Genomic DNA, 27,811 nt, shown 5'->3' with positions numbered 1-27,811 from the left:
TGTGTATGTGTATGTGTATGTGTATGTGTATGTGTATGTGTATGTGTATGTGTATGTGTATGTGTATGTGTATGTGTATGTGTATGTGTATGTGTATGTGTATGTGTATGTGTATGTGTATGTGTATGTGTATGTGTATGTGTATGTGTATGTGTATGTGTATGTGTATGTGTATGTGTATGTGTATGTGTATGTGTATGTGTATGTGTATGTGTATGTGTATGTGTATGTGTATGTGTATGTGTATGTGTATGTGTATGTGTATGTGTATGTGTATGTGTATGTGTATGTGTATGTATGTGTGTGTGTGTATATATGTACAGTGGTACCTCGAGATACGAGCTTAATCTGTTCCGGGACTGAGCTCGTATGACAAGATTCTCGTAACTCGAGCGGAAGTTTCCCATTGAAATGAATGGGAAACAAATTAATTCGTTCCAACTCTCTGAAAAAAACACCAAAAACAGCATATTGGATTGGAAAAAATGTTTTATTTCTTATAATTCTCCATATATTGACAAAGTAATAAATAACGAGTGGTTTAATAGTAATAAAATGTGTTTAATAGAAGTAAAATTAGACGCATTTCGCGGAGGGGAAGGGAACGACATACACGCGGGGGGGGCTGTTCGGGGCTGACTTTATCCACGGCAACGCCGCACTCATGTAAAACATGTTTTATTTCTTCTAATTCGCTATGTATTGACAAAGTAATAAATAACGAGTGGTTTAATAGTAATAAAATGTGTTTAATAGAAGTAAAATTAGACGCATTTCACGTAGGGGAAGGGAACGACATACACACCGAGGCGGAGGGGGGGGCTGTTCGGGGCTGACTTTATCCACGGCAACGCTGCTCTCGTGTAAAACATGTTTTATTTCTTCTAATTCGCCATGGATTGACAAAGTAATAAATAACGAGTGGTTTAATAGTAATAAAATGTGTTTAATAGAAGTAAAATTAGACGCATTTCGGGAGGGGAAGGGAACGACATACACACGGAGGCGGAGGGGGCTGTTCGGGGCTGACTTTATCCACGGCACTCGTAAACGAACAAATACATTTAAATTAACTTGGATTAATATATACAGACACTCAACGTTTAATGTAACTTCACACAAAACTGAATTCTAATTTAGTTTTAATCTTTTTTACCTTTGTAACGGGTTGGCCCCACCCCGACGTTCCGCCGGAGCCTTCAAAACGAACGCATCAAGAGTTGTTTGGAACTTGCCGCTTCTCCGTGTCTGATTACCGAGTGTACATATATTCCAGATCTTTTCTTTGCAAAACTCTGCCGATCCATTGTTGTTTACCTGGTATGTAAATGTAGACCAAAGTGGGGGGAAAAAATGGGTATGGAAATGCAAAGTCCGCCCAATGCGAGTAGAAAGATTTTATACACGAAAGAGATGCAAAAAAAAAATGCCATGGCCACCTGGCTTGGTCGCATCACGAAATTTTGACCGCATCACGGGCGAATTATTCGATCGAAATTTCCCTCGTAAGACGAGCATTTTGTATGACGAGCGGTCGTATGACGAGGTACCACTCTGTATATGTATATGGAATTTTAGCCTTGCGGTAGCCTGTAAGAAACTTTTTTTAAAGACTCTTCATTAATCATTTTTAATACATTCAAATGAAAAAATAGAAGGCTTACAAGTTGTAAGTTACAATAAGAATGTTTCATTTGTAATTTTGTCTATTTCCACCTATTCCCCAGAGTCCCGTCCGCTTTCAATTCCTATGAAGGTGATGCCTGATACGACAGTGGCTGAATCATTGGCAACTTCGGAAGAACGAATGAAAGAGCTCATTGCTCATGCTTGGGATTCTGTTAAACGCCTAACGCTACAGGTAACAACACTCATTTCTATGTTGACTGTTTGTAAATGCCCAGATCATTTTCTCCAATGATTGCATGATATTTGCACGTGTATCTTTGCTGTTAGATCCTACGTTGGTTGCAAACATTGCAATGTGAAAAGGAACATTTTTAATGCAAAATATCAAAATATTCAATTTGAAAAAAGAAAGTCTATCTTGATGAGAAACATGCTTTTTAATTACAGAAATTACAATTTTCTTACCAGAAGTTCAAGATGTGGTAGCCATATTGGTTCTAATGTCAAAATATCTCAATTCTTTTCATGGTTCATATTACTCCAATAGTTGTCACTTTTGAACAAGAAATACAATGAAAAAAATCAATATTAGCAAGTTAGCTTAGTGTTGCGATGTTCTTTGATAGCGCTGGGACACCTCATCTACACAATTACTCCGGTCAGAGAGTGACACGAAAGCACGCAGATGATTCTTCAGCTTCTTTTATATCAATTCCAAGTGATTGATAATGTAGAGCATTATTCTTTGACAACACATTACAGTCAACTTTGATGAACACTGAATCAAACTCCGCTGGAAACGTTCGTGGTGCTCTCTACTAAAGACTACAACTAAATCTACAACTATAGGACCCTAAGCTGTCCGACCTAGGTGCTTGAACGAAAAGAAGGATGTAACCAGCCTTTTAATGAAAACAACGGAAAACATAGGAAATTTATAACAATTAAGTGGAATTTTGTTTTTGTTCAAAATCAAGGCTACTCGCGTTTGGCCAGTCAGAGCACATTTAACTAGGTTTATACGTCAGCACCCTAGCTAAGATGGCTGCCTGGGACCCAGGTAAGATGGCTGTGCCCCGAGTGAGCAGTGACGGGAACGTGAGTTTTTTCAAGTTTTATGCAAGATACGTCCGTTTTTTTTTCTTGAATTTCATTAATAGACGTCAAAGCAAATTTTGTTTAGCGTCTTATCTGTTTATCTTTTCTCTATTTTGAAATAAATGAAAGCATCGGCCGAATTCACTTACGTCGTGACGTCACGCACCGACGCAACGGCCATTTTTGTAGTGACGTCATCGTGTCACGGCGCCGTCAATTTGCAGTTTTATTGCATGTCGTGTTTTTATGCGCATATAAGCCGTACCCTCGATTCAGTCATCATTTTTTGTCCGACAAAAGCGGCTTATATGCGAGTGAATTTGGTAACTTTTAATTCACAAAAGGGTTTCTAGGTGAGTAAACCCATATAATTGCATAAAAATGAAAAACGCAAGTAAACGACCTGTGATACAAACCCGACCGGCCTTATCAATTCCATTTGATTCTCACTGCACAGACAACACAAACTAATGTATGTCAAACATGAAAAAGAGGATGACGTGCAAATTTGTGGGCACGGTTGGGGTCCACGAATCCCGATCTCATGTCAGGTCATTGAGCTGTTTACAATAAGTTAACTCAACATTATGATATTTTTGGCGAGCCCTTTATTGCGTCCACTTTCTTCTGTCCAGCATTGAAATCCATATCACACATTCATTTGGTTCTGTTACCATTTATTCCTTTATCTTGACGTTCAAAAAACATGTAATTCGGATTACGCATGTTTCATTCACTTAATTGAATTGAATTGAGTGCTTTTTTGTAATTATCCAAGTATAACGAAATTTAAAGCTTCACCACAAAGTCCACAAATAACAACAACAAACAAAAAAATACATAATGATAATTATGATAATAATAAATGAATGAATAATCAATAAATAATAAATAAGTAGTCAACATAATTAGTAGTCAACAACATATGAATAAGTGGTCACATAAATAAGTAGGTACAAAAAGTGATTAAAGTGGTTAGCAGTCTATGGAGTTTTAGTGCAAGAGCAAAATAAGAAATTAATCGTATACGTTGGCAGGTATGCATATATAACCCTTTCATCTAGAGAACTAGGATGGAAAAGCCTTGCCAAACATGTCCGGTGAGATGAGCGGAGGATTCAGTTTGGCTTGCTGTACAGACGCTCCCCTACTTACGAACGAGTTAGGTTCCGAGCGATTGTTCATAAGTTGAATTTGTTCGTAAGTTGCTCAGTGCTATATTTTGTATTATAATTTATGTTTAAGGCCTATATAATTATATTGAAGATTTATATACGTGCATTTGAATGTGTACAGCTTGTATAAGTAACACACACTGGTTTGTACTGAAAAAAACATTTAATAAAATGGAGAGAATACATACAGTACTGTATACATACATTAGAGAGATAGAGATTTACTAGAAACTGGTCGAAAGAAGCTATCTAATGACGATTGCAGTTTTCTTTTTTTCATCATAAATGATACGGTAGCACTGTATGGCATCCTTCAATTGATTTGCAAACTTTGCGCAACGTTCAATATTTGGGTCCTGCTGCTCGATCTTTATGTTTATAAATGGTACTGACGGTCGAATGATTCAAGTTGTATTCACGTGCAACGCTCACCACTTTCTGACGCGCATCAAGCTTCGTTATTATTGCCACTCATTTCAAATGAAATGGCTTGCCTCTTCCTTGCACCTCCCTCAATAGAAGCCTTTCGCTTTTCACCAACCATATTCAATAATGGATACACAAGATATTTAATGATACAAATGAAAAAGGTTCTTTGTGCACTGGAGATGCGTTCACGCACTTCCGCATTGCAACGAACTGGACAGAGGAAGGTAGATGCTGGGTGAGCTGAGCGCTCACAGCGCCAGGCGTCGGTATTAGCGGCGGAAAGAAGCACTACTTGGAAAAAGGCGTGCAATACAAAATCAAACTTACGAAAATTTTTCGACAAACACAATTTGTGGACATGTTCGTATGTACCGTTGTTCGTAACTCGAATGTTCGTAAGTAGGGGAGCGTCTGTATTCCATCACGCTACATAAATCAGAAATGTGCACTGCAACTCAATTCACTACATGTGTATATACATTTTCAATACCTTCTGTCCTCATTGGGGTCCCAATTGAGCTTGAGCGTTTCTTAGGTGACTGGACAAAAGGCTGCGTATACCCTGTATTGCCGGTATTCAGTTGCAAGATCATGCAGGAAACAACCAATCGCACACTCCACCCTACTTCGGTCAATTCAGTGTGATCATTTCACCTAAAATGCATTTGTGTTCAAGATTATTAAAGCACCCTGCCCTACAGTGTTGAAGTAAATTTGACATTTCTTTTTCATCTTATTAAATATGAAAAGATAGAAATAAAAATCATACTAGAACATTATATGCTGATGTGGGGGTTGCATAATTTTTAACACAAGTGTGGTTGTTTCCCCAATGTGGTAAGATTTACTAAAATATCACCAATTCAATGGAAAATGTTACAGATTTAACTTAGAAATTAGAGCTTTTATGGACATCCTCTGGCCTAATTTGGCCCGAGGCCACCCCTTCGAACCCATCTGCGCTGGCTCAGTATGCCAAACAAGGTTGTGAGTTGATTGTTTGAGCTTAGAGGGTGGGATCAGCCGATGCAGGCCAGGCCCGCCGCTCTTTAAGGCCACTGTTGGATCAATAAACGCAGCGATCAAAGTTGCAATTAACCCACTGCGCTAACACAAACATCTAGGCCAGCAGAAACAAACAAAGCCTTCATGTCACCTAAAGCGTTTATTTTTGCAGATTTCCACCTCAGCCAGGGAGACCTCCAGTGCCTGTCAGCTTCTGTAAGCACTGTTAGAAGAGAGGAATGTTTGGGGCTTCAGGGATGGCTGACTGCCTTTCTGTGCTTCTGTGCCAGGCCACAAGCTTATTGCTCGTGATATCTCCAGTCAAAGGGCATCATGCCTACATGCCTTTCTCTCAGTATTTTAAAGGAAAAATAGTTGATTGAATCGCTAAATAATACATGTATACATCCACACACCACAATTCACATCTGCACAGTTTCATCTTTAAATATACACATTAATCTTCTACATTTCTGAAAGACACTATTTACATTATTTCAACCAGTATTCCAAACGTGTTTATGGGTACAGCTGGAAATGCAGGCTAGTCTGAAGAAGGAGGGGAAAAGGTGAAAAGTGGGCTAGGTGTCCAATGACATACTGTGGGGTGGCGGGGGCAATGGTCCTTGTGTCCATCTGACCAGCCTTATCGGAAACACTGTCCTGGCTGGTGCAGGCGCAGGAACCTACTTTTTGTGAGATGAACTCGTTTTGGAAAAGTTGGAGGTCAGTTTTAGAAACGGGCCGTGTCTGTCCTGTCTATAGTCACTTAATCTCTCCCATAGCCTTCATGAAATCCAAATTAAACAAAGTTTGCATTACTCATATTCTGTGACCAGACGTTTCGTCGAAAGATGTTTGGTCCCCGGATGTTTGGTCCCCGGATGTTTGGTCCCCGGACGTTTGGTCGACCGGACGTTTGGTCGAACGGACGTTTGGTAGAAAGGACGTTTGGTAGAAAGGACGTTTGGTAGAATGGACGTTTGGTAGAACGGACGTTTGGTAGAACGGACGTTTGGTAGAACGGACGTTTGGTAGAACGGACGTTTGGTAGAACGGACGTTTGGTCCCCGGGTTCGCTCGCTGTCAAATTATGACAGAGTTTACCGTTGATATTTTGATATTAGCTATTTAGATATTAAACTCACTCTCTCTCATGATTATAATTTTGAGAGCTGGTTTCAACAGTAACAACCCGGCGACAAAACGTCCGGTCGACCAAACGTCCGTTCTACCAAACGTCTTTCGACGAAACGTCCGAGTACCCTCATATTCTAATGTAGAAATGTGTCACCACTGCAAGTGAACAAGAGCAGCAATGTGGCTTCATTGTACAAACCTGGAGATGATGTATTATCACTCTTTATAGTGACTTCTACCATTCTAGGGAATCGTTTTAAACACTGTGCCAATATTTAACTGCAGTTCTCATGTTGGGAACATTCTTATTTCCTGCAAAGTTAACCAAAGAGACAAATGAATCCTCGGAAGGGTTTTGGGGTGATAATGGCTAAATAGGTTCATATTCTTAATGTTAGCACATTTTAAAACTATAGACTCTTAGTAACAGCTTTTTTGTTGTTGTTTTTGTGAAAGCTTTAAAGGTGATTTTTATGGAACAGAATATTATTTTTTACAAGTGCTTAGCTCATAAATTGAAATCCTGCCCACATTTTATGTGGGATGTGCGGATGTGGGTAACACGAACAAAACTCATCATTGTTTTTTTTTTCCAAATGTGTCTTTTCCAATATTATTTATTGCTCAGGTGGTGGTATTTTGATCCAAAATCCAGATTGAATTTGTAGTGCTTTAGTGATTAGAGATGAAAGTTTAGGTAGGCCCTGCATCATTGGAATGCCTGAAATGGTGGATTAGGGCCTAAATCCTAGAATAAGCAACCGTCACCTCTGAAATTGCCTGCAGGTTCTCCTCAAAAGTGGCCTTCAATTCATTGTTTTTCAAACAGTTAAATTGAACAGAATCTTGTTTGTCAGTGTCAATCATTTGACAGAGATGCAGTATTCAGATTTGTTATTGAGTGACACACAGATTGCATCTCTATCAAGTGGATCTGTTTTGATTGATCACTGACTGTGTTGAGTAATGTTGATGGTTTGGAGACTGTTTTTAAATATTGAAGGAGGATAAATAGTTGAATTGCAGGTCCTCAATAAGGTTGTTGTGGTGCTGACGACTGTGTATGTACACGTATGTGTATATGTGTGTATATATATATATATATGTATATATATATATATATATATATATATATATATATATATATATTTCAGCAACACATTTATTTATATTTTTATTCATGTATTTAGTTATTAACTTACTTATTAGCTATCTATTTATGTCTAAAATGCCTTTCCTATTTCTGCATCCTCACCCTCTTGCTACTGTGACAACGAAATTTCCCAAATACGGGATGAATAAAGTTATTCAATATCCAATAAATAAGGGCAAGCAGTGTAGGTCAAAACTGATCGCCAGCTAATTGCAGAGCATATAGTACAGACGCTCCCCTACTTACGAACGAGTTAGGTTCCGAGCGACTTTGTTTGTAAGTTGATTCAGTGCTATATTTTGTATTATAATTTATGTTTAAGGCCTATATAAGTATATTGAAGGTTTATATAAGTGCATTTGTATGTTTAAGGCTTGTATGAGTAACACGCATTGGTTTGTACTGAAAAAAACATTTCATAAAATGGAGAGAATATGTACAGTACTGTATATATATATAGAGAGAGAGATTTATGTATTAGAAACTGGCCGAAAGAAGCGATCTAACGACGATTGCACAGTTTTCTTCTTTTTTTCATTATAAATGATGCGGTAGCAGTGTATTGCATCATTCAATTGATTAGCAAACTTTGTGCAACGTTCAATATTTGGGTCCTGCTGCTCAATCTTTCTGTTTATAAATGGTACTGACGGTCGAACGATTCAAGTTGTATGACCGTGCAACGCTCACCACTCTCACGCGCATCAAGCGTCGTTATTATTGCCACTCATTTCAAATGAAATGGCTTGCCTCTTCCTTGCAACTCCCTCACTAGAAGCATTTCGCTTTTCACCAACCATATTGAATAATGGCTGCACGAGATATTTCATGATAAAAATAAAAAAGGTTCTTTGCGCACTGGCGATACGTCACGCACTTACGCAACTTACGCAACCTACGCAACCTACGCAACAAAATCGAACTTACGAACATTTTTCGACATAAACGCAATTTGCAGACATGTTCGTATGTACCGTTGTTCGTAAGTCGTATGTTCGTAAGTAAGGGAGCGTCTGTACAGCCAAACAACATTTCACACTTAAACAAAAATCACAGATTTAGAGTATTCACTAATGTGTTCAATACTTTGTCTATATACATGTAAATATTGCCATATCTTTGAATGGTGTATGAATAAAGTTAAATGTTTGTGCTAGCACACCGTAATACATTTTTAACTGTAACCTGATTATTCTATTGTATGCATTTAGGAAGACTGATCATGTGGGCACATTAGCAAATATAAACTGTGACTTTATTATCAGACCTCTCAAGTACACAGCCATTGCACTCCTATCAAAGAACCATCCCAGCAAGCTACTTGTTTATAAGCAGTCGTTCATTTAAATTTTCACCAGATGGTAGAGATTATTCACTCTTTCACTTAACTGTTATGATATCTAAAACTACAGTAATCCCTTGAATATCGCAGATAATGTAGACCAAACATGGCCGAAATAATCACACAATGGCGAAGTAGGATCACCCCTATTATTACTACCATACGACATGTTTTTGCGCCTAAACAAAAGGACAAGTACAGAAGCACAAATATCATGACGTGTATTTATCAAATACTACAGTTCTAAGCATATGAAAAGACTGTAAAGAATTAATATCTAATCTCATCTCTTTTTCTGAACCGCTGTATCCTCATTAGGGTTGTGGAGGGTGCTGAAGCCTGCCCCAGCTAACTCTGGGCCAGAGGCAGGGGACACCCTGAATCGGTGGCCAGCCGATCGCAGCGCACAAGGAGACGGACAACCATGCACACTTACATCTATACATACGGGCGATTTATAGTTTCCAATCAGCCTATCATGCATGTTTTTGGAATGTGGGAGGAAACCGGAGCACCCGGAGGAAAACCCACGCAGGCCCGGGGAGAACATGCAAACTCCACTCAGATGGATATGACCTGGATTTGAACCCAGCACCCCAGAGCTGTGAGGCCGACGCGCTAACCACTCGTGCCATCGGGCCGCCCTTAATGTCTAAATATTATCTATATATAAAAAAATTGGTATAAATACTTTAAATACTGCACTCACAGCAAAAATAGTTCCTCTCTGCTTGATGTAAATTTAAAAAAAAACAGGTTAATGGGAGTTTTAGTCCAAGTCCATTATACTTGTATAAAGACAACAAAGGCATTCAATTCAAGTCCTCCTGCACAATCCAGACCTTTTCTTAAACTTTTCAAACCAGCCCTTGCTTGCAATAAAACCACGAGGCTCACTCGCGCCACTGGAACGAGGCTAAGGTCCATCAGTGTCTTCGTCAGGAGCTAAGCTATCCAAAAGGGTCTTGGCTTTGCTTCTAATCATGTTAGTATCCAGAGGAATTTTCTCCCTACAATCCGAGATCCACACCGATGAGGCATTCTCCATCTTTTATTCCTCGTGGTGACCACTCGCTTCTCCCTACCGTCCGAGATCCAGAGCAATAGGGCATTTGCCATCTCAACGATGATTTTATTTTATTCCTAGTGGTTACTGAATCTTCCTTCTTCATGTAACGGACGGTGAATTCATTCATGATGACACCGGACACTTTTCAACAATGCTAGAATAGCCTTGGCATAGAAAGAGGAAAAGGCAACAAGAAGTCCTTCTCGGCTACATTTCTTCACCGCGTCGTTCTTCTACAGTGAAATTTCGCATTTTCTTCTGTGCTGAGTACCATCCATTTCAGCGCCAAAGAAGAGGCGTTGCCCTGATTTCCGCCATTTTCCACTGCCATTTTCCACTGCCATTTTCCATCTCCTGTCTTCCCTTTGCGAGTTTCAGCGTGGATTTTGACATTTTTTTCAGATTTCTTTTTTTCAATATTTAAGATTTTAAAAAATCGCCATGTACTGAAGCTGCGAATGTTGAAGCCCCAATTGTTGAAGCCACAAAGTGGTGAAGAATCATAGTTTATTCTATATTTGTTTATATAAATGGAAGGGGTGATAAAAGTACCAAAACACATGTACTGCTTCATTGACTAAATGTTACTCAAGTAAATATAGAGTACTGGTGTAAAGTAAAATGTACTTAGTGTTTGTAGTTAAAAGCATTTTTGCAAAATGCCCCACCCCCTTCGTTCTCATTCATTCATTTTTTTTCTGAACAGCTTTATCCCCATTAGGTTCATGGGGGGTGCTGGAGACTATCCCAGCTGACTCTGGGCCAGGTGCTGGGGACACCCTGAATCAGTGTCCAGCCGATCGCAGGGCACAAGTAGACCGACAACCATGCACACCCCATCTTTCTCTCTTCATTTTGTTTTACTCTGTCAATAAAGCGTTTTAAAATGCAATTGAGTAAATTAATTCCAAATAACTTTCTATTTGTAAAAGTCAAATAACTGATTTAAAAAAAAACAACAACCTCAAATTGCAACTTGTTCATTTAAAAAATACTTTCAGTAATGAGAGTAAAGGTAAATGTTACTTTTCACCCCTGGTCAATTACCAACTCATGCGATAGCACTGTGCTCCGTTTGTTTGTCAGATTTTTTTCTCTTGCTTCTTGCCGCCCCCCTCTTTTGATGGCAAGAAGTAAGTGACTTTGATGTAATTTATTATTTATTAGAAGACTTGGTTTAAGGTTTAAATCTCCAGGAAATTAAAGTAAGTCAGTGTCGTCTGAAGTAATGTTTTTGTCGTTAAGCTCTGGCACGTGTGTTTTCATATGGAGTTGATTGGTTTAAAGCTCATTTAATATCAAGTTCCTGATCAAAATGGAACTGTTCTGTCAATATGAAATGGTTTCGGCAGCGCTGGACACGCATGCTGTCTCGCATTATACATTTGTTTTTCTGTTTCAATCTGTCATTTGATGTATTATTTCTGAAAGGTTATTCCTGGCTTGCTTTTTCTTGATTGGATTGTCATGTCATGAGATGTGCTTCACTCTCTAGCTTAATTTCCACAGCCAAAATGTTTGCAATGTATTCAGTTATACAGCCACATTGCCCTGAACCATTGAGGACAGACTTGTGTAAGAGTTATTCCATGCAGCAATTCCACCCCTCATTCTAAGCTATTTTTGCATCGATTTCCAAATTTTGAATATTCCTTTCTCATTACTTGGAAATCCTACCCTCCCATGGGTTTTTCCTCAAATCACTATTCATTTTCCACAATCGAGCTGTCGAAAAACCCAAATTTGTCAGTGTTTCTTGAGTCTAGTGTAATGTGACAGCCAAGCGTCTCACGCCCTTTGCATCTGATGGAACAAACCTTTGGTCATCCTGGCATCCTTGGTTTCCTGTTCTGACATTGTGCATGCTTCCCCTTTCACAGCACGTGGAAAAACCTGACATCCCCATCAGCTCATACTAAAGAGTCATAGTCGTACAGGCTAAACTACAGTTGTGGTCAAAAGTTTACATACACTTGTGAAGAACATAATGTCATGGCTCTCTTGAGTTTCCAGTTATTTCTACAACTCTGATTTTTCTCTGATACAGTGATTGGAACAGATACTTCTTTGTAAAAAAAAAAACATTCATGAAGTTTGGTTCTTTTATGACTTTATTATGGGTGAACAGAAAAAAGTGAGCAAATCTGCTGGGTCAAAAATATACATACAGCAGCGCTAATATTCCGTAACATGTCCCTTGGCCATTTTCACTTCCATTAAGTGCTCTTGGTAGCCATCCACTAGCTTCTGGTTGAATCTTTGACCACTCCTCTTGACAGAATTAGTGCAGTTCAGTTAAATTTGATGGCTTTCTGACATGGACTTGTTTCTTCAGCATTGTCCACAAGTTCTCAATGGGGTTTAAGTCAGAACTTTGGGAAGGCCATTCGAAAACCTTAATTCTAGCCTGATTTGGCCATTCCATTACCACTTTTGATGTGTGTTTGGGGTCATTGTCCTGTTGGAGCACCCAACTGCGCCCAAGACCCAATCTTCGGGCTGATGACTTGAGGTTATCTTGAAGAATTTGAAGGTAATCCTCCTCCTTCATTATCCCATTTACTCTGTAAAGCACTAGTTCAATTGGTAGCTAAACAGCCCCACAGCATAATACTACACCACCGTGCTTGACGGTAGGCATGGTGTACTTGGGGTTAAAGGCCTCACCTTTTCTCCTCCAAACATATTGCTGGGCTTTGTGGCCAAACAGTTCGATTTTTGTTTTGTCTGACCACAGAACTTTCCTCCACAAGGTCTTATCTTTGTCCATGTGATCAGCAGCAAACTTCAGTCGAACCTTAAGGTGCCGCTTTTGGAGCAAGGTCTTCCTTCTTGCACGACAGCCTCTCAGTCCATGGAGATGCAAAACACGCTTGACTGTGGACACTGACACCTGTGTTCCATCAGCTTCTAATTCTTGGCAGATCTGCTTTTTGGTGATTCTTGGTTGAATCTTCACCCTCCTGACCAATTTTCTCTCAGCAGCAGGTGATAGCTTGCATTTTCTTCCTGATCGTGGCAGTGACAAAACAGTGCCATTCACTTTATACTTATAAACAATTGTTTGCACTGTTGCTCTTGGGACCTGCAGCTGCTTTGAAATGGCTCCAAGTGACTTTCCTGACTTGTTCAAGTCAAGGATTTGCTTTTTCAGATCCAGGCTGAGCTCCTTTGACTTTCCCATTGTAGCGTTTGTGGGCGTTTGCATCCAATGAGCCCTATTTAAATGGCCTCAGAGAAGTCACCAGCTGTAGTCCCTCATAATCAATCAAGAGAAGTTAAGAGGCCATGCTATGAAACTCATTTCACTGACACAACTTTCTAAGTCACCAGAATTGCTAATTGGTGTTGCTGTATGTATATTTTTGTCCCAGCAGATTTGATCACTTTTTCTGTTAACCCATAATGAAGTCATAAAAAAACCAAACTTCATGAATGTTTTTTTGTGACAAATAAGTATCTGTTCCAATCACTCTATCAGAGAAAATTCAGAGTTGTAGAAATAACTGGAAACTCAAGAGAACCATGACATTTTGTTCTTCACAAGTGTATGTAAACTTTTGACAACAACTGTACTTCCATTCTTTTGTTTATTGGCTTGTTACAAAGCTGTGAAGTATAATTGTGGTGAATACCATACTTGACCATACAGAACCTCAGATGAGCTGTTTTGCCTTCACAAAGCCCACACACCCATTCTCTGCTCTGGTGCTGAGTGCACGCCAAGTTCATTGTATTTCCACTGTGCATGCAAATACATAATTACCATTAACAAAAACATGAACTCTTCCAACCTCCTTTCCCTCCCTCCTCTCCCGTTTTAATTCATCTTCAACCCTTGCTCAGAACACAACATGAATTTTCCATGCAGAATCAATGCCTGGTCATGGAGTGAGCTCGAAATGCCAAGCTTTGACCCTGACCAAAGGAGTGATGCACATTGGGCTAGAGTGACAAATTAACATGGATTTATTTAAGAAAAAGGGGTGTGTCATAGACTTGGCCATGCTTAATGATTAATTTGCAACATTTTGCACTCCGACTCTTGCTTGGTCCATCTGTCAGCCTTCTCAGGTCTCCCAGGTTTGTTCTGAAAGTGGATGTTTCCCTCTACGTGCTTGGGAGTGAGACAGAAGTCAAACATGATACCACAGAGGATTCATGAATAGTTTTTTTTAGGTAAACCACAGTGACTTGTTGTTAACAATAATTTGGAAAACAGGGTGAATAATAGCCCAGTGAGATTTGAGGGCTTCCAAGATTTCAGTGGCTTCATAGTATTTCTGTTGATATTTTAGCCCATTCTGACCTTACATTTGATATGGTTTGCTGAGCTAAGGAAAGCAGTGAGTACTTGCATTGTGGCTTCTTATTGCAACTTATTATAATACCCGTTGATATTGATAATTACATAGGCCTCATCTTGTTTACCATATTTTCTCGCATATTAGCCACCTCCGCCTATAAACCGTATCCTTAAAATGGCCGTAAAATTCAACAATTTTAAGTTCTCTCCTATAAGACGCCCCCTGGTTCACAATTTTCACCTCCAGATTCACGGTTTTAATAGGGAGCACAAATGTGTTACTTTTAAGGGAAAATCTTGAGAAAAATCATTGTACGTGGTATTTCTGGGATACTGTATGAATCAAAAGGATCGTGTGCTGGATTGCACATTATTTGTGTCAACATTAGTACCAATATCTCGATTCTTTCGATGGTTCATATTACTGCAATAGTTGTCACTTTCGAACAAGAAATAAAAAAAACAAAGTGGAAATAGGAAGTCACAAACAGTGCTGACATGGTAAACACTACGCACACATGTATCGAGGCTACTCGCGTCTGGCCTGTCAGAGCACCTACCGGTAAAAGGTAAAATGGCGGCACCCTGAGTGAGCAATTGCAGGCATAAGTGAGTTTTTTCATGTTTTTTGCAAGATACGTTTTTTTTCCTTAAATTTAATTCATAGAAGTCAAAATAAATGTTGTTGAGCTTTTTAATTGTTTATCTTTTTTTTTTAATAAATGACCGTATCCGCCGCTTTGTGTTTCGTGTTTGTCACCTTGCAATTTCATGCATGTCAAGTCTAATTTGTGCGCATTTTGGATTGGATTGGATAACTTTATTCATCCCATGTTCGGGAAATTTCATTGTGACAGTAGCAAGAAAAGGCATAGTTATAAGTTAAAAAGTACAATCGCAAAGGCCGCAGAACAACAAAGCAAAAGTAAAAAGTACAAAGCAAATCAAAGTAAATGGGATCATTAAGAATCACCAAATCAAATCATTAAGACAGAAAAGCAGCAAAAACACAAAACGAGCAAGAGTGGACGGAGCTACCGCCACCGGCTGCCACTTGAACGGCGCCATTTTGGTTGCGATAGCAAAAACGGATACAGACCCAAAAGACGTAAAGTTGGACAAAAGCTTGAACCACACACAGGAAGTCTTCCACAAGATGGGGAACTATGATCAATCCGTACACTTGATTCAGTCATCATTTTTTTAGCTACAAATATGGTGGTACTTTTATTTTCTTTGCAATATTTGTTTTGATTCAAATTATTCTAGTAACTACTATGTTGCCTTAATAAATGTATGATATCTCATAAAATTTAATACGCCCCTCCAATTTCTGTAATATTTTAATAATATATTTTCATGGGACAACACTGGAGAAATTTCACTTTGATAGAATTTAAAGTAGTCACTATAGAGCTTGGATAATAACAGACATTTATTGTATGTTGATAACAGTCTAATTTGAATTTTGTGAGAAGCGATGGAAAATACAAGATTCATAAACCATTTTACCAAAAATAAATACTATATATTTTTTGTTGCGTTGTATGTTCTCCATATACACATCTTTTGTAGACAGGTAACAAGAGATTATGCAGTAACAAAAACTATGACCTATACAAACGACAACAAAGCTGTGACTCAAAACAGTACACAAAATACAATAAAGTCAATGTACTGTAATCCCTCGAATTTTGCGGATAATGTAGCGCAGACATGGCCGCAATAATCGAAAAACCAAGCAATAGGATCACCCCTATTATTACTACAATACTACTACATGTTTTCGCACCTATACAAAAATACAAGTACACGAGTACAATTATCAAGAAGTGTATTTATCAAATTTTACAGTTATAAACATATGAAAAGACTAATGTATTAATATCTAAATATAATGTATATATTTAAACATTGTAAATACTTTAAATACCGTACTCAAAGTGAACATAGTTCCTTTCTGCTTGATATAAATAAAGGAAAAACGGTTAATGGGAGTTCTAGTCCAAGTCCTCCTGCACAGTTCAGACCTTCAAGGGGCACAGAGGTACAGCTTCGGGATGAAATAGTTTAAGAACCAGTCCTTTGTGAGGGCTTTCATGATCCAGGCTTTCCTGTTGCTCATCCAGTAGACAGGCAGCAAGGCTTTGTTCTTGTTTTTTAAAGCATGATGATGGCCGAACTAGTAGATTATGGCTGGCTTTACCAGGAAGCCTGCAGCATTCCCACACATGATGATGATCCGGATTTGAGTTCATCTTTGAATAAGATTGTCCAGGAGGGCATTCTCTTTCAAAATAGGCCAGTCTCATCCATGTTAAAACTTGCTCCGGAAGATAACTAACCAATCTCTTGAATTTTGTGAGGGAACTCTTCCTTGACGTTCCATTTCGCTGCCTCTTGGTCTGCCGATCAGTCTTCCCCATACAGCGAAACACTTTGTAGACCATACCTATTCTTAAACTTTTCAAACCAGCTGTTGCTTGCAAATAAAACCACGAGGCTTACTCGCGGCACTGGAATGAAACTGAGGTTTATCTTCATTGTCTTTGTTAGGAGTTAAGCTATCGTAACAGGTTTTGGCTTTGGTTCTAATCATGTTGGTATCCAGAGGAATCTTCTCCCTACCGTCCGAGATCCACACCGATGAGGCATTATCCATCTTAACGATGATTTTATTCCTCGTGGTTACCACTCGCTTGGTGTCCTTGGAGAAGGGCATCGTTACCATCTTCCAATTGTTCGCTTCTTTCCTCTGGATGTAGAGCACGATAGATTTATTCATGATGCCTTAGATGAATGACGCAGGACGCTTAGGAGGCATTTTAAACGGGGATTCAAAATCCAAACAATTCTGGAAATAGGCTCAGCGCAGTCTTTCTGTGCGCAATGCAAAATGTAACCCAAAGAAAATTAAAGAAAATTTTGTTGGTGCGAAGTGGTGAAGTATCACAGCATGCTGTTACTTCCGGCCAACATGAGTGAAAAAATTAAAGCTTGGAGTTTTCGTATGGCTGTGATTAGAATCTCATTCTGCTAAGATACAGTTTTCTTGGCAATAAAAAATGTTTTTGTTTTCTTTATCAGATGAGATAAATGCAGCTACCTATATTGCCTTCAAACACATTGGAATAATCAACTGTGTTAGATTAAGTTTAACCTCATTTTTCCCCATCTTCATCCTGGTGTCTAATGTTTATCCTATCTTTCTGTCGTCTGTCTCCTATGACGGAATTTTTATGCCTGAATCTTGCCTCTGTGTGCACAAAAATGTACCAACAGAATGGATTCAAATATCACATAGGAATGAAACTGTAATGTTAACTGGGGAACACCTAGCTATAGCGTGTAGTAGATCTCTACTTGCCAAAGTCAAATGTCAACATGTGTGTCCAGGTGTATAGATGGATGCAGTAATAATAATAATAAATAATCAAGTTGGAGGAGTTCAGTGTGTGGCACGTAGAATAACCCATGTGACGTAGATTACCGCGGAAATCTGCAACCACTTGATTGTTTTAACTTCTGCTTTTGGAAAAATAGCCATTCATTCACCCATTCATTCATTTTCCGTACCGCTTATCCTCACAAGGGTCATGGCGGTGCTGGCGCCTATCCCAACGAACTATGGGCACCACGTGGGAAACACCCCGAATTTGTGGCTCACACTCATACCTAGGAGCAGTTTACAGATAACCCATGCAAGCCCGGGGAGAACATGCAAACTCCACTCCTGGGAGGCTGCCGAAAATAGGACCAATATCAAAATTAATGGAATTTTTTTCTTAGTTTTTCTGTCTTCTAAAAGTTTTCCCATGTCATATGTTTAGGTTAGATGGGGTGAAAATGTATAATATCTGGTCTGTAATTCATACACGGCTTTGGATTAAAATGACTATTCACACAATTATCATTGGCCATGCGGTTCAGAAAATGAATGAATAAATGAACATTTTTTCAATTGTGTTCTCTTTGTAGTTGGAGCTGCAATCATTCTGTGTGTTCCTGCCCAGTGACAGCCTTCCGTCTCCAAGTACCATCATTTTTGGTGACATTCCTGGTACGGTTCGTAGCTGGTACCACAACCAAGCGTCTATGCCAGGAACCCTTGTAGTTTGCCTGCCCCAGATCAGTGTTCTCAGTGCTGGACACAAGTACATGGAACCGGTGCAGGAGCTTCCATTTGTGGTTTCCAAACCAATCCTGGAGGAAGGTAAGTTAAATAATTTATGGTAGGCTATGAAATGCATTAGAAGAAAATTTAGTGTCAATACCAAATACATTGATTTTCACGAATAACAGTTAAATTTCAATGCAGACATCAAGAGGTGTGTGTATATATATATATATATATATATATATATATACACACATATATATGTATATACATATATATGTATGTGTATATATATGTATATACATATATATATATATATACACACATATATATGTATGTGTATATATATGTATATACATATATATATATATATATATATATATATGTGTGTATATACATATATATATATATACATATATATGTATATATACATCTATATATATAGATATATAGATATACATAGATAGGGATAGGGATATTACATGGGGATTTTGATGTCAATAAGACATAGGATGGAGATTCATCATCATTATTGCCTTTTCATCACTAAGCAAACCTTTGACCGAATAGTACTCATTTACCATTACATAAAACAAACAAACTTAAGCTTTGAAAAATAGCGATAGATCCTTCCACATATGGCCTGCACACCTGGCAAAGTTGACGTAAGCCTTGAAAGTGCAGCAGTGTTTTGTTCTTTTTTTTTTATCTTAGAGAAACATTTTTTTTTCAACTTTACCCTTTGGTGGTATTAGGATTGGGCATCAAGTTCGAAAACAAAAAAATCTTGGGAGGAAATGACAAGAGAAAGTTATCTTTGAAATATTTCTGTTAAATTTCTTCTAAGAATGTACGTCAACTCACTGGTGTGCCGCAAGAGATGGTCCTCTGTACCGCAGGAAATAATAAGCCAACAAGTCATACATTGTATTATTCCGATAGAAAAGTTGAAATTTAACAGATAGACATGCATCGCTGCAGGACTAGCGTTAGCGTTCCTGTCAATTCTGTGCACAAAACAGATCTCATTTAGCAATTTTCACATTTATGAAAATGTTGATGTTTTACTGTTTTTTTTAATTCACATTACCACCAGGTGATGCTTTCCCATGGACAATCAACCTGAGTCAGTTTAGTGTGTATACTTTGCTGGGGCAGCAGAGCAGTCTGAGTCTACTTAAACCAATGGGTTGTACCTCCACGCTGGCAGTCACATCACACAAGCCACCAAATTGTTCAGAAGGAAGGCACTCTTTTGTTGTCTGCCTCCATGTTGATTTGCAGCCCGTCGGGGTCAAGTGCTCAAACCCTCAGGTCAGTCATACATCACACAATAACAACCTAAATCTTTAGATTTGTTTATATTTAATATATATACTGTATATCTTATTGTTTGGACTTAGAACAATTTACAGTATATTCTCAAGTTCTCATTATTCATATTATTTATTTTAGTGCATGGCCCTGTGTACATCCCCTTAGAGGGAAAAATAAAGAGTGAGAGTATATGAGTGTGGGGGTGCACAATATGTAGCACGTAAAAAAAAATGGCAAGGGATGTGCTACATTTGACTTCAACAAGACAGTGCACAACACCAGATTGCCCTGGAGAAAGTGCTTGGTGCCAGGTTATAATGGCTTCTGTAATGTCTGTAGTCCTTGGGCAGGTTGTTGTTTTAAATAAAAAGGAGAATTATACACCCCAAGGAAAAACAATCAATGTAGTCCAAGAATTTAAATACCTAGGAATCACTCTTGACTCTCAACTAGCCTTCAAACGACAGATAAAAAAAACACGCTGAATAAAATAAAATGTGTCTAATTTTAGGTCCATTAGAAACAATCTAACACCTGAGTCATCAAAGTTATATTTGGACATGATCATCTCATGCATGACTTACTGCCTAACAAGTTTGTCATCGGCCTGCAAAACAGCATTAAAACCAATTGAAACCATTTATAAGCCTTGAAATTATTGGACAGAAAGCCAAAAACACACCACCAGTCAGATATTAAAGAAACACAAACGCCTGAACTGCAACAATACTGTTAAATATGCAGATGCCACATTAGTCTACAAAATCTTCCAACACAAAGCCCCTCCCTCACTGCAAGATTTTGTACAAAAAAAATCCAACGCATCAACAAGGGCTGGCTCTAAAGGTGACTGTGTAGTTCCCTTCAAAAAGAGTGCTTTCAGCCAAAGCACCTTCTCTGTCCACGCTGCACATACCTGGAAGTTAATACCAATTAATATATGTGAACTCCCGTCTCTGAACCTCTTCGCCAATCATCTTAAAGAATATAAATATGTTCATTAATATGTGCTGTCCCTTATCAAATCAATCAATCAAATTAGGGCAGGTGGGTTGCCACCTCAGGCAGGTAAGATAGATAGGTTACCTGCCCTATGAGCAGGTGGCTTAAAAAGTTAATGTAGCACCCTGAATTAACGCATATTTTAAACTCACTCTTGACTAAAAAAGGCTCAGTTTAATGCACAAACAACTGAAAGTATCACATCACACTCCGCTTTCCCCTGTCATCTTTTCCATGCATATTTTTGCTTCGTTGTTGTTTAAATTTAGGACCTCAAGTGAGCAAATGATAAATTGCTCTGAAGATTGATGCCAAGCTTTCCATTTTTTTCCCACTGTGTTTTTTTCTTCTTCAGAAATTGATGAGACTACATAAATTTCCTCTGTGGCTTGCTCTTTGGGACTTTTGTTGTGCATAAAGAAGAAAATCCAAATAGTAAAATTAGTATGCAGCGCTCAAATTATTGTACATTCAGATAATTCACTTTTGAAATAAGAGTAGCAGGAGTTAGCAGGAGTCAGTTGGACTGTGGTCTATATCTGGCTATCTGGATGGGTGGGTCGGACAGGCGGGCGTTTGGTTGGGTGGGTCGTTGTGGATGGATCGCTGGATGTATCGATGGATGGACTCATTAAAATGAATAACAAACACATGCGAAAAACATTTTCTATTGTTGTTGAAGGGTGTAGGTGAGAAAGGAGTAGGCAAACGCTTGGGCAACTGCCAAACTTGTTTTCATTCATTCATCTTCTATTCCGCGCATTCTCGTAAATGTTGCAGGGGTTGCTGGAGCCTATCCCAGTTCATTTCAGGCATTAGGCAGACCACACCCTAGACGGGTCGCCTGTCAACTGAAGGGCACATAGCGAGACAGAGGGCCATTTGCACTCACAATACTGCCGCCACCAGCGGGAATCGAGCCCGCGCCTGTCAGGCGAGTGAAACCTCTACACCAACAGGTGGCTTCTTAACAACTTATGAATTTATAAATTCAACAAACATTCTTGGGTCCCAAAATGAAAAATATACATTAAAGTTCCTTTGAGCACACAAAAATCACAAATACCATATTAAAACTCAAAGAACAGCAGTCAAATGTTCAAAAGAAGCAGCATGCGTTTTGTAACTTGATTTTGTATCTTGGGTAAAAAAAATATCATTGAGGCTTTTTGTGATCTGAATATTTTAGTAAGTACAGACATTCCAAAGTAGAGGCACCTCTGTAACACTCATGGCGCGCCGCCATCTTGGTAAGTGATCCAAGATGGCGGCGCGCACGGGTGCAGCGACTCTTTGCTCTCCAGTTTGGTGTTTTGTTTCCTCAATCTTATCGTTATTTACTAACATCTGCGAGGCAAACTTTTTTTACAGTCACCAGGATTTAATTACCCTCGGGAGGAGATGCGATATATCCATCACAACAGATTACCAACGAACCTACAATATCCCCTATACGACATCTCGAGACCACCGGGATCTCCGTGGATAGTAATAATATCTTAGATTAGGCAATATTTTAGTATTTACTTTAACAGAATGTGACTCTTATATTTCTATATTACTTATTTGTGGTCTTTTGCTGGGAAAGCGCACTTTGTGGAGTAGCACCACCAATTTCGTCATACGCAGCTGTGTATGATGACAATAGGCTTTTTTTTTGATGATTCGATGATGATGATGATAAAGCCTATGTCTGAACATTAGTATTTTTAACAATTTAGCTAGTTACAAACATGATCAGTTTTTCCCTCGATTCGCTGCAGGGCTCAGTTAATCTCTTGAAGATAGCACTAGTTTTTACAGTACAGTGGTACCTCTACTCACAAAATTAATTGGTTCCACAACTTGTTTTGTAACCTAATTTGAAATAAAGAAGAAAGTTGCTATCACCTGGCTTGGAAATTGAAAAAAAAGAAAAGTAAAAATAGTTGTTTTTTTTAGACAGCCAATGGGAGGCCAGTGGCGCCTAGGGGGGTTGTCAAGCAGGACGCAATGCTACCGCGGCAATTTAAAAATACAATAATGGATACAGGAAATGTATTTACCTAGATCTTGTTTTCGTGTATTTGATCAGTAATTTACATATCAAAGGGTTTCATAACCTGAAAATGTCATATGTACAAGCATTGGTAAGTAGAGGTACAACTGTATTTGATTTGTAATCCTCTAAAATATGTTTTTAAATTGTTTGACTTTTTCCTGTCACTCATCAGGTACAGCTTTTGTCCAAGCTCTTTCTCAGCTGGACGTCTACATGGGCTCGTCTCCAGAAGCATTGCATCTTTCGTCAGTCGGCCAGCATACCTGAACCCACTGCTGGTGCTGCTCCATCCTCTTCCGTACACAGCAGTGCTGGTACAGCTCTGCCTGACACAAGCACCTATAGCCCTTCTGCAGATGTTGGATCTCCTACTGAGGTCTGTGGTTGTCTTACAGATAAAGACATTCCTCTTTGAAGCCATTTGATTCCTGTTTGCTTGTCTCATCTTCGTCGACTCTTCCTGTTCTTTACCATCCATTTTATCAAAGCAGGTATCTCCTGTTGAAAACCAGTTTTTATTTTATGCAGTAGTCAGACTAAAAAAAAATTATTAAAAAAATTGGACAAATATTTGTTTTACATAAGTTATAGTGGTAATAGGCCTCTAGTCACTCCCCATATCTTCCAATTCAGGTCGGTACTATTACGTTTATTTTCTGTCTAATATTGTGAAGTTCATATGTGGACATTTGGTAGCTGTAAAATTGTAAAATCTTATGTAAAATTGCGATGTAAATTATTTCAATTTACCATTTGGATAATATGCTGTTTGTAAGTGCACATCATTTACCATTTAGAAATTCTCAGATAAACCTAATGAAGAACTGTGACTTTCTTCGCACAGAAGATTACAGTCACATATAATTGAACAGTCATTTCTAAGATATACATTAAATAAAGTACACTGTGAGGATATGTCAGACAATGTTAATCCGCAATCTTAAAATAATAAATAAATTCGGTGAAAAGCCTCAGATTTGTGTAACGTTGGCACAAGTAATTCATAACACCTGGCGGTAGCTTTTTAGTCTTTATTAGTCTGTCCAAAAAAAAGTTGCATTCAAAATATTTATTAGGGCATTGATGTGTTCCCAACAAATCTGCCTAAAAATGACAACAACAAAAAATATAGATTCATGCTCAACAAATATTAAGTGTGTTGGCAAAAGTAATAGTGACTGACTTACACTTTTCCCCACAATGTATTGATGAACTATTTAATCCCTAGTGCATTGTGTGTGTTTTTTACAAGAGGTCTGAAAAGTCAGCTCTATTAAAATAATGGCCTAAATGAGTGTTTATGGTGTTAAGCAGTGGCAACCAGCCAGTGATTTAATGACTACTCTTTGACCACATTGGACCTGTCAGGAATTTGTGCCCCCCTGAGATCACAGAAACAACATTGTGACATTGGAGAGGCAATAAAGTGAAACAGTATTCATTCTATTTTCATACCACATGCCCATGCGCATCACTTTCTGGGTTCATTTCAGAGCCATCAACATTTGTTTATCCTTGCTTCATTTGTAAAACCAGTGGCAGGGCAACAGTTTAGTTAGTAAGGGAAGGGGTTTGTGTGTGTGTGGGTGTGTGTGTATGACAGCCTTAGAGTCCCCTGACAACCCACTTGTCAGTGTTTACTTAAGTACAAACATTGGTAGAAGTGTTTAGTCCTGTGGAAGGTTTGATGATTAAGCAAGAATGTAGGAGCTGTTTTGATAAGTCTCAGCAGTAGTGGCAACGCTCTCCCCTAGAAGCACACCCTGTGACCTCTTCCTACTCCCAATGTTTTAACTACAGCCAGACCACAACACATCCCAACTGTTGCCCATTCCCACTACCAAAAAAATCACTAAATTGTTATTTAACCAATGTTATTTTTTGCAAGAAAAGCACACACTTATCATTTAGTTAGGTTTATTAATTAATATCTACTCAAAACTGCTACGTACATTTCACAGGCGGTCATAACCTGATGAGTCATATTTTCCATTTATTTGTCATTCTTCGACAGACATTTTATAATTCCTGACCACAGTGTAGGTTACTTCCAATTCACAAAGTCAGTCATGGGGTAAAACCCCAAACCGCCACACCCATCCAAGAGCCCTGCCAACAGCAAAGCATTGCCTGTCGCCCACCTATCACAACATCCTAACTAGCATGCCATAAAGAAACAAAGTTACCACATTTGCTGAATTAGTACATCTATGTGGCGATGTGAAGGTTACATCTCAAGGTCATTTACGAGACCATGTTTCCACAGACTGCGCATCTACGAACATGTAATAATGTATGCTAGAAAACCATTGTTTGAATGCAAAACGATTAAAATGCTTTGAAAAAAATAAATAAAGGGCAGATCACCAGAATGTTGAAATAAGCCTAAAGTGCATAGAGCCCATATTGGGAAGAAACAACTATTCAATCTGCATAATTTTTGGTTAATGTTCAACAAAAACAGGGGAATGCAGATTGTGGCTCACTGAAGTTCAATAAATCTGATTCAGTACCCTCTAACACAGGGGTGGGCACACCGGTCCTCGAGGGCCGCTGTGGGGGCAGGTTTTTGTTCCAACCGATCTAGCACAGTTTAACCAATGAGATTACTGCAAAAAAGAAGAAGCACCTGACTGCAATCCATTGATTGCAGTTGTAGGACACCAGCTTGGTGAAAAGGTGTCCTCTTTATGGATTGGAACAAAAAGCCGCATACACTATGGCCCTTTGTGATATAGTTTGCCCATCCCTGCTCTAACATCACAGTGAAACTCTGAATCAAGTAAAGAACACATATAGATGGTGGGATTCAGTTTCCTATCACAGTGAAGAACCCGAGAGCTGTCGTAACAATCTTGATTATAATGTTCAACATAAGTTGGTATGAATGGACCTGGATGAACACAATCAATGTACTGTTTGAGAAATATTGTCTGTATAAGTCTCACTGCTTAGCTGTTGCCTTCACTCTCCATTGTTGCGTTTTCAGTTTTATCAGGATGAAATGGTCAGTCAAACTTAGCAGCTGCAAACTTTGCCTCTTCTTTAATTGGCCCCTTCAAGGTTTTATAGTATTTGTGGAGTTCAAAACAAGCATATACAACAAATAGTAAGTTTGTTTTGTTAATGTATTTTTATTGTCGCTATGTAAACTTCCAAGAAGTGGACGGAGCAGCAAGGATGTTTTCCTGTATAAGTCATTCTCCATTGCTTACTTATAGAAAGCTAGGGATGACGTCACTACCTTTCCCTAAATGTTTTGTGATTATGGTTAGGAGATTCCAAAATTACATGGCTACTTACCCGATATTATCATGTTGTCCTTACTTTTCAATATCTGCTACAAAACTATTAATTGCTTCATCACCTCAGGAATCGATGACTGAATTTTTTTGCATTTTGGGGTCACTCACAGATCTCTTTACGAACTATACCTGGTGAAGAATTAACACGATGTCCAGCAAAATTATAACCCCAGTCTTCAAACAGCTCCCCCCGTAGGAAGTTAGATTTTGAAGACATTTAAAAAGTGTCGGCTTTGCGGGTCATCCATAATTTAACTTAATTTTCTCCATTCTGGCCTCCCTGTTTTAGCTCTGTGAAGAGATGAGGATTTACTCCCTCCACTCCTTTTTGAAATATTTATTTATATTCATGTTTCTTAGCTTTTTTATGTTTTCACCTATTTTACCATTTGATTCTACAGTATCCTCGTGCTTAGGTGTATTTAGATGGAATGCATTTTATTATATAGCCCAAAAACAGCTTTTTTCCCTCTTCGTCACCATTAGGTTGTCGGTCCTTCTCGCTTTCCTTTTCTGACACTTCACAGCCTGCTGTTGTCTGCCAGTGTTTGGGCCTCTCTGATGAGGAAAGACAAACTCTGCAGAAAAAATAAACTTGGATCTTCAGCCCATGCATAGCCCTGGAGGCCCCCTAAAATTAAACTGTATACTGCTTTTGAAGGTGTGGGAAAAAGAAGGTTATGTGTGTGTATTTTGGGCCCCAGCTTGGCAGTTTAGGAATGTGAAAGACCTGGCTCACCCTAAACAACATGGCTATATGTTTTATTTAAGCTATTACCTTGATGACTGCTACAGGGGTGATTTTAGTCAAACATATTAAACAAAAACTGAATTGTGTGATTGCACTATTTTCTTTCTTATTTTAAATCCTTGAATTTTCAGTTAGTATTTGATTTAATTTTTGTTATATGCTTCATATGTTTACCGTACTTTTCGGACTATAAGTCACACTAGCAAAAAAAATAAAATGCACAATGACAGGGGAAAAAATACTCTATGGCACACCTGAGTGTAAGTTGCCCTAGCCAAATGAACAGAATGGACCAAATGAAAGGGGATAAATATATATACGTTGCACTGGAGTATACGTTATACAACCTTTTACATTCATGTTTTGGGAAAATAAGGAACACCTATTAATGTAACATATTAACAGTGTTTTGGGATAACTATAGCCTAAAAAAACAGGCATTCAATATTCACAACACTGACATTACCGAGAACTTCACATGCATTTCAAAACCTATGAAATCCTTGAAAGAAAACTGGTCACTACTCAGGGATTTACAGCAACTAGGAGGTAGTGGAATTACTTGCAAGTAGTGGCTGTCTAGTACATGTGAGAGCAATCTAATTTCTTCATGGCAGCCTGGTACCTTGGAACTGAATAATGCGATGGGTTTTGTGGCTTGGGAGAATAGAAAAGTGGGTCAATTGTGAAATAAGGATGACTTCCGCCTTTTATAAATAGGCACACTGCAGGTGATATAGTGTGTGTTAAACTTGTGAGCATTGAAGGAGAAGTGTTTTAAGGGTCAGTATTGAATCTGAGTTTAGGTCAACAGGTCTAATGTTCTCTCTGATTTGGATGAGGTGTCTTGGGGACTGAGATGATACATGTCTTTCACAGTGTTGGAACATTCTCCGAACAGAGACTCATGCTAAAAACATGCTGAAAGGGAC

General features: G+C 38.6%; 1 protein-coding gene across 4 annotated transcripts in view; it reads left to right on the top strand.

Moving 5' to 3' along the window:
- The window catches only part of vps13b (vacuolar protein sorting 13 homolog B), a 341,198-nt gene that overhangs the window by 153,195 nt on the left and 160,192 nt on the right, over positions 1 to 27,811 (top strand). For all 4 annotated transcript variants that reach the window (XM_077598167.1, XM_077598171.1, XM_077598169.1 and 1 more), the window contains exons 22-25: positions 1,728 to 1,861; positions 18,325 to 18,559; positions 19,560 to 19,777; positions 22,996 to 23,199. In XM_077598167.1, the coding sequence (XP_077454293.1) occupies positions 1,728 to 1,861; positions 18,325 to 18,559; positions 19,560 to 19,777; positions 22,996 to 23,199 (791 nt within the window). The remainder of the gene's footprint in view (positions 1 to 1,727; positions 1,862 to 18,324; positions 18,560 to 19,559; positions 19,778 to 22,995; positions 23,200 to 27,811) is intronic.

The sequence above is a fragment of the Stigmatopora argus genome, chromosome 4 (assembly GCF_051989625.1).
Source record: "Stigmatopora argus isolate UIUO_Sarg chromosome 4, RoL_Sarg_1.0, whole genome shotgun sequence".
In the NCBI taxonomy this organism is placed as follows: domain Eukaryota; kingdom Metazoa; phylum Chordata; class Actinopteri; order Syngnathiformes; family Syngnathidae; genus Stigmatopora; species Stigmatopora argus.
The sequence above is the reverse complement of the archived record's forward strand: the minus strand, read 5'-3'. Positions and strand labels throughout refer to the sequence as shown.